Source organism: Petaurus breviceps, unplaced genomic scaffold (assembly GCF_028583685.1).
Source record: "Petaurus breviceps papuanus isolate PSGF00001 unplaced genomic scaffold, PetGlider_PUasm1.0 90977, whole genome shotgun sequence".
NCBI classification, from domain to species: Eukaryota; Metazoa; Chordata; class Mammalia; order Diprotodontia; family Petauridae; genus Petaurus; species Petaurus breviceps.
Window position 1 is genome coordinate 42,924,107 of NW_027187391.1, and position 12,836 is coordinate 42,936,942.

Genomic DNA, 12,836 nt, shown 5'->3' on the forward strand with positions numbered 1-12,836 from the left:
AGAAGAAGAAGAAGAAGAAGAAGAAGAAGAAGAAGAAGAAGAAGAAGAAGAAGAAGAAGAAGAAGAAGAAGAAGAAGAAGAAGAAGAAGAAGAAGAAGAAGAAAGTCATGTCTTCATGTATGTAATTCACTTGCTAAAACGGCAAAATTAGATAGCAGCAAGGAAGAAATGGTCTGGGGACAGGCCAGAAATAAAGTGTACTAAACAAACATCCGAGCATCAAATATGTGCATAGCACTGTTTCAGGCTTAACAGGATGGTAATACAAAAAAGTGTAAGACACAATTCTTGCCTCTAGGAACTTATAAGTAGTTGTGAAGATTTTTTTTAGCAGTGGAAAAAAGGGGGGAAATGACAAGATCATTATCACCACCATATTCTTGGAGGTTACTTTTTCAACTGTGGTTTGAAAATAGCCCTGAAACCATGATGAAGTAGATTATATCCTTAAATCTCTTCAAGTAGATTTCAAACTTTCATAAGAAAAAGATCAGAATTGAACAAAAAAATTTGATCTCCAATTCCAAGACCTAAGAGAAGACTAAAAAGGGAAAAAGGGAAAAGAAAACATAAGGGATTCAATAGAGCTGAACTGTTTAATCCCTACTTGGGAAGATAGTGCTTGTTACTTAAAAATCGTACCACTACAAGGAATATACATAGACAGAGGGTACATCTATAAAGCAAACTTGAGGGAAGGACATAAAAAATAATTAAGAGATGAAAAAGAGGAGTACTCTGAGTGCAGAAGGAAGGGGAGATAGAATGGGGCATGTTATTTCATAGGTAGAAGATTGAAAAACCTGTTACAGTGGAAGGGGAAATGGGAGGGTAGGCAGTGGACATCGCTTGAACCTTCCTCTCATCAGTATTGGCTCAGAGAGGGAATAATATGCACAATCAGTTGAATACAGAAATCTGTCTTCCCCAGAGGGAAATAGAAGAGGAGATTAAGTAAGCGGGGAAGGGGCAGAATTGACAGTAGGGAGGACAGACTGGGGGAGATGGTAGACAGAAGCAAAACACTGCTGAGGATGGAAAGAGTGAAAGGTGAGAGAGGACAAATGGGAGGAAAAATAGGATGGAGGAAAATACACAGTTAATAATCATAACTGTTAATGTGATTGGGATGAACTCTCCCATAAGACAAAAACAGATAGCAGAGTGGATCAAAATCCAGAATCCTACAATATGCTGATTAAAAGAAACACACTTAAAATAGAGAGACACATACAGAATAAAGGTAAGGGGCTGAAGCAGAATCTATTATGCATCTGCTGAAGTAAAAAAAAAAAAAAGCAGAAGTAGCAATCCTGAACTCAGACAAAGCAAAAGCAAAAATATACCTAATTAAAAGAGACAAGGTAGGAAATCTTGCTAAAAGATACCATAGACAATGAAGTAATATTATTACTAAACATAAATTTACCAAGTGGTATAGCATCCAAATTTTTAAAGGAGAAGTTAGGTGAGTTACAGGTTCATGACTAAACAATAGAAATAAGATGGGGTGGCCAGGTAGCACAGCGAGTAAGAGCACCGGCTCCAGTGTCAGGATGACCTGGACATCGAATCCCGGGCTCAGACACTTAGCACCCACCCAGAAACACCCGGCCATGTAACCTTGAGCAAGTTACTTAACCCCAGTTGCTTAGGGGTGGCCAGGTGGCTCAGCGAGTAAGAGCACCGGCTCCAGTGTCAGGATGACCTGGAGATCAAATCCCAGGTTCAGACACTCAGCACCACACCCAGAAATAACTGGCCGTGTAACCTTGAGCAAGTTACTTAACCCCGATTGCTTAAAAACACACACACACACACACACACACACACAATAGAAATAAGAGAATGAGAAGAAATAGAGTATTACGAAATGGAAAATAGATAATTTTGACTATATTAAATTAAAAACTTTTGCACAAGAAAACTAGTGCAACCAAGATTAGAAAGAAAGCAGAAAGTGGGGAAACAATATAGCAAAAGTCTCTGATAAAGACCTCATTTCTCAAATATATAGAGAACTGAATCTATAAGAATACAAGCCATTCCCCCAATTGATAAGCAGTCAAAGGAAAGGAACAGGCAGTTTTCAGATGAAGAAATCAAAGCTATCCATAGGCATATGAAAAAAGTGTTCTAAATCACTTTTGATTAGAAAAATGCAAATTAAAACAACTCTGAGGTATGACCTCACACATATATGATTGACTAATATGACAAAAAAAGAAAATGATAAATGGTGGAGAAGATGTGGGAAAATTGGGACATTGGTGGAGATGTGAACTGATCCAATCATTCTGCAGAGCAATTTGGAACTATACTCAAAGGGCAAACCAAACTCTGCATTCCCTTTGATCCAGCAATACCACTACTACATATGTACTCCAAAGAGATCATGAAAAAGGGAAAAGGACCTACATATGCAAAAATATTTATAACGACCCTTTTCATGGTGGCAAAATATTTGAAATTGAGGGGATGCCCATCAATTGAGTAACGGCTAAACAAACTGTGGCATATGAACATAATGGAATACTATTGTGCAATAAGAAATGATGAAAAGGCAGGTTTCAGAAAAACCTCGAAAGACTTACATGAACTGATGCAAAATGAAATGAGCAAAGCCAGGAAAACATTATACACAGTATCAACAACATTGCATAATGATCAACTATGAATGACTCAGCTCTTCTGAGCAACACAATGATCCAAGAGAAGTACATAGGACTCACAATGGAAAATGCTATCCATATCCAGTTAAAAAATGGATGGATTCTGAATGCAGATCAAAGCATACTTTTTCACTTATTCCTCTTTGTGGGTTTTTTCTCCTCTTGATCTTTCTTCTTTCATAACTGTGACTAATATGGAAATGTGTGGTACATAATAGCACATGTATAATCTATATCAAACTGCTTAATATTTAGGAAGAAGGGAGGGGAGAAGAGAGAGGAAGGAGGGAGAAAAATTTGGAACTCAAAATCTTGTAAAAATGAATGCTAAAAATTGTCTTGACATGTAATTAGGGAAAAATACTGTTAAAACAAAAAAAGAAAAAAAATAAATCTCTTCTGGGTCTTTTCACTTCATGCTTCCCCTTTCTCCCAATACAAGATGTTGAGCTTGGAAAAAAATTATCTAGTATAGGCATATAGAAAGATTTGGCTTATCTTGGGTGCTACAAAAATAACATGTTATTCCAATAAGTACAGAAAGAAAAAAAAGGCCTAGCTCCAACAAAAACAAGCCAAGTATACACAACCAGATATACTCTCCAACCCCCAACACTTTACTAGGTTCTTCAAAGGTACTGTACTTAAGTAGTAAGAGCTTATGGGAATGTTTTTTGTTTTTTGTTTTTTAAGTAATTGGGGTTAAGTAACTTGCCCAAGGTTACACAGCCAGTTTTTTTTGTGTGGGTGTTAAGTATCTGAGGCCAGAACTGATCCTGGGTCCTCCCGACAGGGCCATTGCTCTTACTCACTGTGCCACCTAGCAGCCCTAGCTTATGGGAATGTTAAAGGTAATGCATCCCTGTTGGATTCACTCAACACTTAAAGAGCACCTACTTGGCATCATAATATAACATCCCGGATTTAAAGACAAAGGTAATCTTGTGAATCTCTCGCACAACTCTTTCATTTTACAGATAGGGAAACTGAGGTCCAGAAAAGTGAATTAAGTTGGTCAGGGTTGCACAACTAGTAAGTAGAAGAGCTGAAATCTGATCCAGATCATTGATTCCAAATTCAGTGTTTATCTCACTGCTATACTAGGCACTGAGGGAAATACAAAATTAATAGAAAACACAGTCTCCAAGAACTCAAAGAGTCTATCATCTAGTTGAGGAGTCTATTTTTAGGGCCAAACGAGTCACCTTAATTGCCTCCAATCAATGGGAAGCAATTTCCATCAACTCCTACCACCCCTGAAGTACTCACTTGAAACACAGCCCAAACTCTGCTTCTCCTTCTCCCTATCACCACATATCGATCCCACTTGTTTCTGTCAAGACAGTCTTATGGCCAGATCTTTTTTTAAAAAAATAGATGTGTGGATGAATGTTCAAAATTATACAGTACTTACAATTTTACAACTCCATCTAAGTGCTTAGAACAATGCTGCTGGTTACTCTTGTCTTGCTTGTGCTGATGCTGTCCCAGCTGAACAAATCTACAGATTGCAATGGATAGATACAAGTAAGAGAAATAATAACTTGTCATATCAGTAGGTAAAGAGAAATGAGGTTTTCTTGAGGATGAGAGTAACATAGTTGTTTCAGGAAAGCATATCAAGTATCCACCATTTCATATAAAATAAATAAAAGCTGTTCTCCCAGTGGACTATGGGGATTCAGGGCTGAGGGAGGGAAGAGTAAGAGAGGTAAGGAAAGAGATTGTTGAAAAATGTAAGCTTTATCAACAGATTACAGCTGAGGTGGGAAAAAATGAAGTAAGGCTTCCTTCATTATGCAGCATGATCTGTGCTTTTTCACATCAAATGTAGGTCTCATTATACAATTTTATGATTATGGGTCTTAGAGGTGAAGGGAATTGAGATATAATTTAGTCTAACCCCTTCATTTAAGTGGCTTGAACAAGGTCAAGATAATAAAGAACAGATATAGAATTCAAACTCAGGTCCTCAGAATTCAAATCCAGTTGTCTTTTCACTACATTGTATTCAAATGCCTTAAAAGGAAGAAAAGGTGAAGCAAAAACTTGGTTAATTAATTGTTTTGAACTTGAGTCATTAAAAATATTTTGAATTTCATTCATTTTTTTCCTTCTTTGGAGGGGGGAAGGCAGGGCAATTGGGGCTAAGAGACTTGCCCAAGGTCACACAGCTAGTAAGTATTAAGCGTCTGAGGCCGCATTTGAACTCAGGTCCTCCTGACTCCAGGGCTGGTGCTCTATTTGCTACCCCTGAATTTCATTCTTTGGTTATTAAGTTTAGGTCTTTCCCTACAGCTTCCCTAGCTCCATGTACTAGTAGGGTAGGTAATAATAATATGTCATATTCATATAATATTTTCATAGCATTATAATAATTATATTTTTATTTCAAAAAAACACACTAAGGAATGTATATCTATTTTAAAAGTCAAAGAAGGGACTGATTTGCCTCATTCACAAAGTAAATAAGTGATAGAACTCAGTCTTTTGTTCTTTGCACTAAACCATCCTGTCTTTCTTATTTATTTTTATAAAATTTTGAACAAGAGGACTGCCCAGGACTTTTAGATCCCTAAAGAAGGCTGCCATCTCTCTGGATGGAGATAGTCCTCCAGGAAGTAAGTTGGAAGTTAGAGGAGCCAATTCTGTCACCATTTATGGGCTATAGGAGTCTTAGCCATGCATACTCCTCTCACCCTTTTCAGTACCTGAGACAGTCAAGTTGATGACTTCACCACAGCAAGTCAGTGCCAAGGATGATGGATCTTACCCCAATACCTCTATGCCCTGGCTCACTTTGAAGGATCTGTGTTTCCGGAGCCTTCATAAACAGAGGCATCATTACTTTAGTATAAAGTCCAGAGTTGCACACTAGTAATGTAAACACTTTACATTTTTGTACTATTGGAGCATACATTTCTATGCAAGAGACTGTTTTAATGCAGAGATCTAAGCAAATGTTTTTTGGTTGGCATTATATTTCACAAAGGCTTTTTATATGCTTTCTCCTGTGTCTCCACCTTGAACCCAAATATTTCCATCTGATAGAGGATTGATCATTAATATCCTGATCATTACTGTTAGGTTGAAGTTCCTTCCATCTCTAAACCCAACAGTATGTACTTTATTAAGAAAATTATATCAGATTCAAAGTTGTGGGCGAAATGAGTAGAACCAGAACATGAAGTGAATAGCACCAGGAGAACAATTTATATAGTACTAACAACACAGTAAAGACACACAACTTTGAAAGACGTAAGAACTCTGAAAAACACAACAACCAACCATGATTCTAGACAGATGGCACAGGCTCAGGTTGTAAATTAAAACATTTTTTTAGACATGACTAAGATGAGAATTTTTTTCACTTGCCTATATATATTTGTTACAAGCGCTATATTTTTCTCTCTTTTTCAATGTGTTGAGGTCAAGGAGGATAAGAAGAGAAAAAAAATTTTGTTTATTAAAAAAAATTTCAATTGTTTAAAAAAAAGTTATAGGAATATTGGTTTTTCAGTCTCTGCTTAAGTTGCCTTCTCTCCCATCTGTAGAAATCAAGCTAATCATTTCTGATTTCTGTAATGTACTTGCTCTACATTACTGCTTATTAATATATGTCATTTCTCTCAAGACTCAAGAGTTACCTCCTCCATGGAGACTTAAATTTAATTTCAAACACTTTGGCTCCATATTTCATAGCACTTCATGACTATTCTTTCAGCCTCATTTTTGGGGAATGGACCTGTGATCCAGGTCAGTAAGCATAAAGTAGTTAATAGGGCACTGAAGTGAACAGGGCAAGAAGATTTGGGTTCAAATGCCACTGAAAAAACTTACAAGTTATATGACCCTGAGCAAATCACATAGCTCCCCTGGGCTTCAGTTTCCTAAGGGGGGTTGAATTCCATGGTCTCTGAGGGGGTTTTCAGCTGTAAATCAATGATCCTATAAACTATGATTTCATTAGCAAGGGAATGCCTTTAATGTAGATCAACACCCACTGGGTCACCTAGAGTGGTACACTGGGCGGTTAAAAAATTTGCTCTGGGTCATACAGCCTATATGTGTCCGAGGTGGGCCTGGGGGCCAGGTCTCCCTGCTCCAAAGCCTCTCAAGTCTGCTTTATAGAATCATGATTTGTGTTTACAGATTCCCAAGTACTCTAATTTTAACCTTCTGGATGGCAAAGATTATCACTCTCATAACTCTAGCCCCTAACACAGTGTCTAACAGTCGCTGAATTGGTGAATTACCTTACCTTGTATAAACAGAGAGATCTTCTTCTGAAGGGACATCTGAGAGATTAATCCCATAAACATCTTTCATAGGTTGCACTAAATTCTGGGGATGTGGAAAAGAAGAAAAAAGATGATATCAATAAGGCTTTTTGGAATTTCGGGACTAATAATTTCCAAAGGAAAAGACTAGAGTTATATATGAATCCGTGGCAGGAAGAGAAAAATTTCACAAAAGCATGCATGTATTACTACTTTTATTTGTTCATATAACTTATCAGATGAAGACAACAGAACAAGATTTCCCTACATTTTTACCAAGAGAAAAAAAAGTGCTCATTAAGATAAATTATTCTTACTAGTTGACATGGGAAAAGGCCTGTATATCAACTCTTATCATTTCTTTCGGCCTAATTCTCCACAGAAGTTCTGCTCCTGTACCTCTCTGTAGTGTACAAATACATATCCTTAAAGGCTGCATAAACAGAATATAAGCTCTGCCATGTCCTGCTTCAAGTACGGGCTTCAAGCATAGTCCTAACAAGAGGCTGTTTGTGGGAGCACCAGCCCAACTACACTCAGAAAGGTTCACTACCAGAAGGCTGGATTCCAGGGGACTGAATTTTTCTGACCACAGATACTGTCTACTAAGGACTGAGAATGGTTGTGATCTGTTGGTGGAGAGAATACCTACTACAATGATGAAATCACATCTATTTTGAAGTATTAAAGTAAGCTCATATAAGAAATTTAATGTTTAATTCTTCAATCACAAAAAATGGCTAAAAAGTATCTTAGAAGGGGAGGCTAGGTGGTACAGTGAATAGAGCACTGGTCTGGGGTCAGAAGGACCTGAGTTCAAATTCAGCCTCAGACACAACACAAAAACTAGCCGTGTGACCTTGAGCAAGTCACTTAACCCCAATTGCCCTCCAAAAAAAAAAAAACCAGCAAAAAACAACCAAAAAAATGTATCTTAAAGACCATTAATATTTTTCTGAACTCATGCTACAAAAATGAAAAGTTGTCTTAATTTAGCAAGTAACATTTGTTCTATATCTTTTCTCTTGTGCAATATAAATGTTGGTTTTATAATCATGGAATTTTAATATTGTAATACTTATTTGCAAAAAATATAAAAATCCAAATACTCAAGAGTTACCCACCAAGTTTCTTGTTTATTTTAAAAGAAGAATCATATAATTTGCCTATAAACAACATTATGCTGTAGTAGAAAGATAACTAGTCTTTCAGTCAGGGACTATGTAGGTTTGAGTTCCAGTTTTGACCCTTAATAGCCATATGGCAATGGGCAAGTAACATCAATATTGAACTTCAATTTCGTGATTTGAAAATGTGAATAATAATACTTGTACAGCCTACCTCACAGGGTTGTGATTAAAGTGTTTGTAAATCTTAAAGTACTATGACAATGTAATCTGTTATTGGTAATTATTGTCATTGGTGATGTTATTGTCAATAAGAACCCATTTAATTAAAATCTAGAATAAAAGTCAATAAAATATTTATTCTAGACATCGTTGCAAGTTTAAGAAAAGAGAAGCATCAATTGGCACATAAAAAAACTATGCTTCAAGCAAACTTCTGAATATAACCCATTTCCCACAAGTATATATCACACAGAAAACACTGGCCATGAGAACAATTAGTTGTTAGAAAGAGGGAAAGAGGGACTTTCTAATCGGCTAGTTTGTTGTTGACTGCTGAGACAACTAGGTAGATGCTATTTGAGTTGGTTTTTCAAAAGAACACAGGAAGTAAATGTGACTGTCCACTTAATGCAATGGAGACTTATTCTAAAATGGAATTAGATCAAAAAGGGGAAGAATACAATGGCCCTCATCACCACACTATTCAAATATAAAATTCATATAGATTAGATTCATAATTTCAGTGGATTGGGCAACAGACCTTAATTTAGTAGAGATGGAGGTGGTATGGTCAACAGAACATTAGGTTTAGAATCAGTACCACCTGGCCTTTTTCTGATATTTCTGAAATGTGCTTTGCACTCTGGGCACAACACAACCTTACTAATCACAGGCAACTCCCCAGAACTCACCTAATAATTAATAAGCTTGTTAGAATTACATTGGTGGAGGTAGTTTTTATGTAGACAAATAACACAAAAATTTAAAGAATTTAGCAAAGGAAAAAAGGTAGCTTTTCTTACTGCCCTACCTGAACCAACAATTAAAAGGAACAGTTAATACAGTAATCTGGAGAGTTGTATTTTATCACTGACATATATATATATATAAAGTTTAAAGTGATTTCAATCTATTCCAATGCAAAGAATACATAAGCTGCATAATGTTCTTGTTCAATAAGCATCTAAAGGAGACTATATGCAGATGAATTACAGTTTTTTACATGAATTAACATTTTAAAAATCAATTACCATAATTTCATATTTAACCCTACTTCCATTAATGATTCTGATCATTTTCTACTGATTAACTTTCCCTTATTTTTAAATAGCCCTTCATATGGGCTCACATACTTAGTATGACCATAAAGACATGTGCCTGATTTTTTAAACAAATAAACTTATCCCCAAAGGAATAAAATTTGCTACCCCTTTAAAATTATTTTTTAAAGAGTTTTAATAGAATATAATCTCCTTGAAAACAAGGATTGTATTGTTTTCTTTTCTTTTTAAATCTCAGTATCTAGTACAGTGCTTGATACATAGCAAGTTTTTAATATATGTTGGTTGAATTGGAGATTTTTTTACATGTTGGGGAAAAAAGGATAGGATCACTGGAATAAGTATAGTCTCTCAAGGTGACTACTTCAAAGGTAACCACACTCACCTGGAAGTATAAGTTTAGATATTTTTAAAAACTAGTTATATCATCTTATGAAAAAAGGAACAATCTATTTCAAAATGCCACCTACTTTCAATCATTTCTATATTAACATTCAAACTACAAAATGTCTCATAAATTGCCAATTAAAGGGGTTTGAGTCACTCAGTTCAAAGTTTTCTTGCTCTCAGAGGTATGCCAAAAGAGAGAATTTTTATTGCCATCCTCCTCCAAATTGTCAGCCATGGATTAAATATGCTGCTCTCCTTGCTCACCTCTGTCACTTTGGTACTGTCGCCTGCATCTGTCATCTTGACTGGTGTAGAGCGCTGAGAAACAGAGCCCTCATCTTCTCTGTCTGTTCCAGAATCATCCTCAGAACTACTTGAAACAGCTTCTTCATTTGGAGGTGGAGGGGCACTGGCTGCTGTTTTTCTCTGTAGTACAGTTTCTTCCCTATTGCTTTTATTTCTTTTTTTTTTTAATAGAGAAATAGGAGAGAGAGAAAATAGATCAGTTCTAATGAATATGAATGTATACAGCACCTTCCAACTGAATTGTCTACACAGCCTAAGGCCTGACCATCCAACTTAGGATTCTCCTATGTCCTAAGACATAGGGAGAGAGAAGAATGCTGTGAAAAACAAGCCAGTAGCTTAGAGGGGCATTAAAATGAAAAAAATGCTCTATTCCACTATTTGCACTTGCCATTCTTATATAAACTTTAATCCTTTTGGTTAAGTTTTAAAATGCTCAGAGGGTAATGAAAATATTTCCCTACAACTTAGTTATATTCATTTCTCATAACAACTTAGAATTATAGAGGATCCTGGCTGGAGAGTTCAAAAGTTCTGAGATGCAGCAGGCTGAGCTGATGGGGTGTCCACACTAAGTCCAGCACTCATACAATGACCTTTGAGGAGCAGGAGGCCAAAAAGCTGCTTAAGGAGAGTTAAATTGACCCAGGTTGGAAACAGAACAAAACAAAAAACTCCCATGCCAATTAATACTAGGACTAGACGAGATAGGAAACCCCAGGTCCAAAAATAAAAAATAAAAATTTTTGAGAGGAAAGGCTTATGTTTGGAATCAGTAAAATTCATCTATAATTCTTCACTGCTTTTTTTTATTACATAAACCTTTAAAAATTATCCAACTCGGGGTGGCTAGGTGGTGCACTGAATAGAGCACCAGCCTTGGAGTCAGGAGGATGTGAGTTCAAATCCGGCCTCAGACACTTAACAGTTACTAGACATGTGACCTTGGGCAAGTCACTTAATCCCAAATGCCCTGCCTTCCCCCCTCCAAAAAGCAAAAAAAAAAAGGTATCCAACTATAAAATAACCATAAAATGGGGATAATAATAGCATCCCCCTCACAGGTTTGTCATGAGGTTCAAATGAGATAATTTATGTACAACAATTTACAACCCTTAAAGCGTTACATAAATGCTGGTTGTTATTATTATCATTATTATTATGATAAAAAGATTAATTCCCCTATATATTCATACAGAGGTATATATACAAACACATTTAAGTAATTTGATTATTTGCAACAAAATGATGAAAATGATGTAACAAAATGAGTGAAAAACCAAAAAGCAGATCTGGTCTTGAATATAAAATATTGGCAGCATCTTCGATTGTAACTGATGGGTCACTTCTAACAGCACAAATACCATTCAAAAATTCATGGGTAGATTAATTCAGACAATCCCGTCTCCCAAGGGAGGAGACTGATCCTACAGACAGGGTGGAGTTGTAAGGGTAGTAGGGTTATGTACAGAATAAATCCATCAGAATGAATTATGCTATCTTCCAAAATCATATTACACTGGTTTTTGAATAGTCCTTAATATATGTATGTATACATACATATATATACTATAGCTTATATTTGTACATATGTGTATATACATACATATATACTTATGTTAAAAATCAGTCATGTGTATTTTATTTTGGAATATAGAGTAGTTCATTCTGACACATTTGTTCTCTGTGAAAACCTAACCCTAATGTATACATGTAAACACATGCATGCATATATACACAAATGTATATGTATCTAGTCTGTGTATATGCATATGTGTTTATGAGTATACACACCTAATATGTTCCAAAAAGAATAATAGTGCATTTTAAAGCTTTAATAACTTTTATTTAAACCAGAAGAGAAAGAACGATGGAGACTGAACGCAGATCAAAGCACACTATTTACTTTCTTTTTTGTTGGTGTTGTTTCTTCTTTCCAGTGGTTTCACCTGTTGGTTCTAATTCTTCTTTACAATATGACTAATGTGAAAATATGCTTAATATAAAAAGGGATATTTTTTCAATATGAGAAAAATCATACAACTGAAAATAAAAACTAGCAATATTTGCAACAAAAAAAAAGCAAAGAGGTCGATGTCACTGGATCAAATTATCATGAGCGTGATTGGATTTCATAAGAGGCTTTTCCTATATCTAGTGCTATAATCATACTTTGAGGGGTTTTTAATTTCATGTTTTATTAAATTAATAGTTTTTCCAGTGTTGAACCTAACAATTCTTATAATTTATACCTGGTCTTTAAAAATATTTTGCTGTATTCTATTTATTATTTTATAGATGACTCAATATAGAATTTGTGGAAGACAGCGTAATGTACCTGCTAAAAAACTAAAGGAAAGTACAAACTGCATTCTGTACTGATCAAACTACTGGAATACTCATGTTCAATTTTAGGGGCCACAGAGAAAGCAGAGTATGCATAGAGGGCAGTAGTCAGTGTTAAAAGACTTGGAAATGATGTTTTATATGGTAAAACTAAAGGAACTGAGTATGTTTATCCTGGTGAAGAGGTGACTAAGGTCTGACACAAATACAAAACCATTTAAAGACTATGTAGAAGAACAAATATTTGATATTGCTCCATAGGGAGAAACTAGAACCAAAGCAAGGAAGTTACACGGGAAACATTTGTGGCCTAATACAAAGGAAGAGTTTTCAAGTAATTAGAGTTGTCCAACATTGAAACAGTCTCTGCAGAAAAGGAACAAGCCTCCTCCTACTACTAAAAGTGTTCTCTCAGAGGACACTGCAAAAATA

At 35.8% G+C, this 12,836-nt stretch overlaps 1 protein-coding gene across 2 annotated transcripts in view; it reads right to left on the bottom strand.

The window, feature by feature from the left end:
* Positions 1–12,836, bottom strand: part of FIG4 (FIG4 phosphoinositide 5-phosphatase) — a 150,799-nt gene that overhangs the window by 51,776 nt on the left and 86,187 nt on the right. The window contains exons 20-22 of one of the 2 annotated variants that reach the window (XM_069077071.1): positions 10,017–10,212; positions 6,934–7,016; positions 4,087–4,173 (exon numbers count right to left, since the gene is read on the bottom strand). In XM_069077071.1, the coding sequence (XP_068933172.1) occupies positions 4,087–4,173; positions 6,934–7,016; positions 10,017–10,212 (366 nt within the window). Of the gene's footprint in view, positions 1–4,086; positions 4,174–5,382; positions 5,497–6,933; positions 7,017–10,016; positions 10,213–12,836 lie in introns of those variants that run through there. The other variant, XM_069077072.1, reaches the window with a different exon arrangement.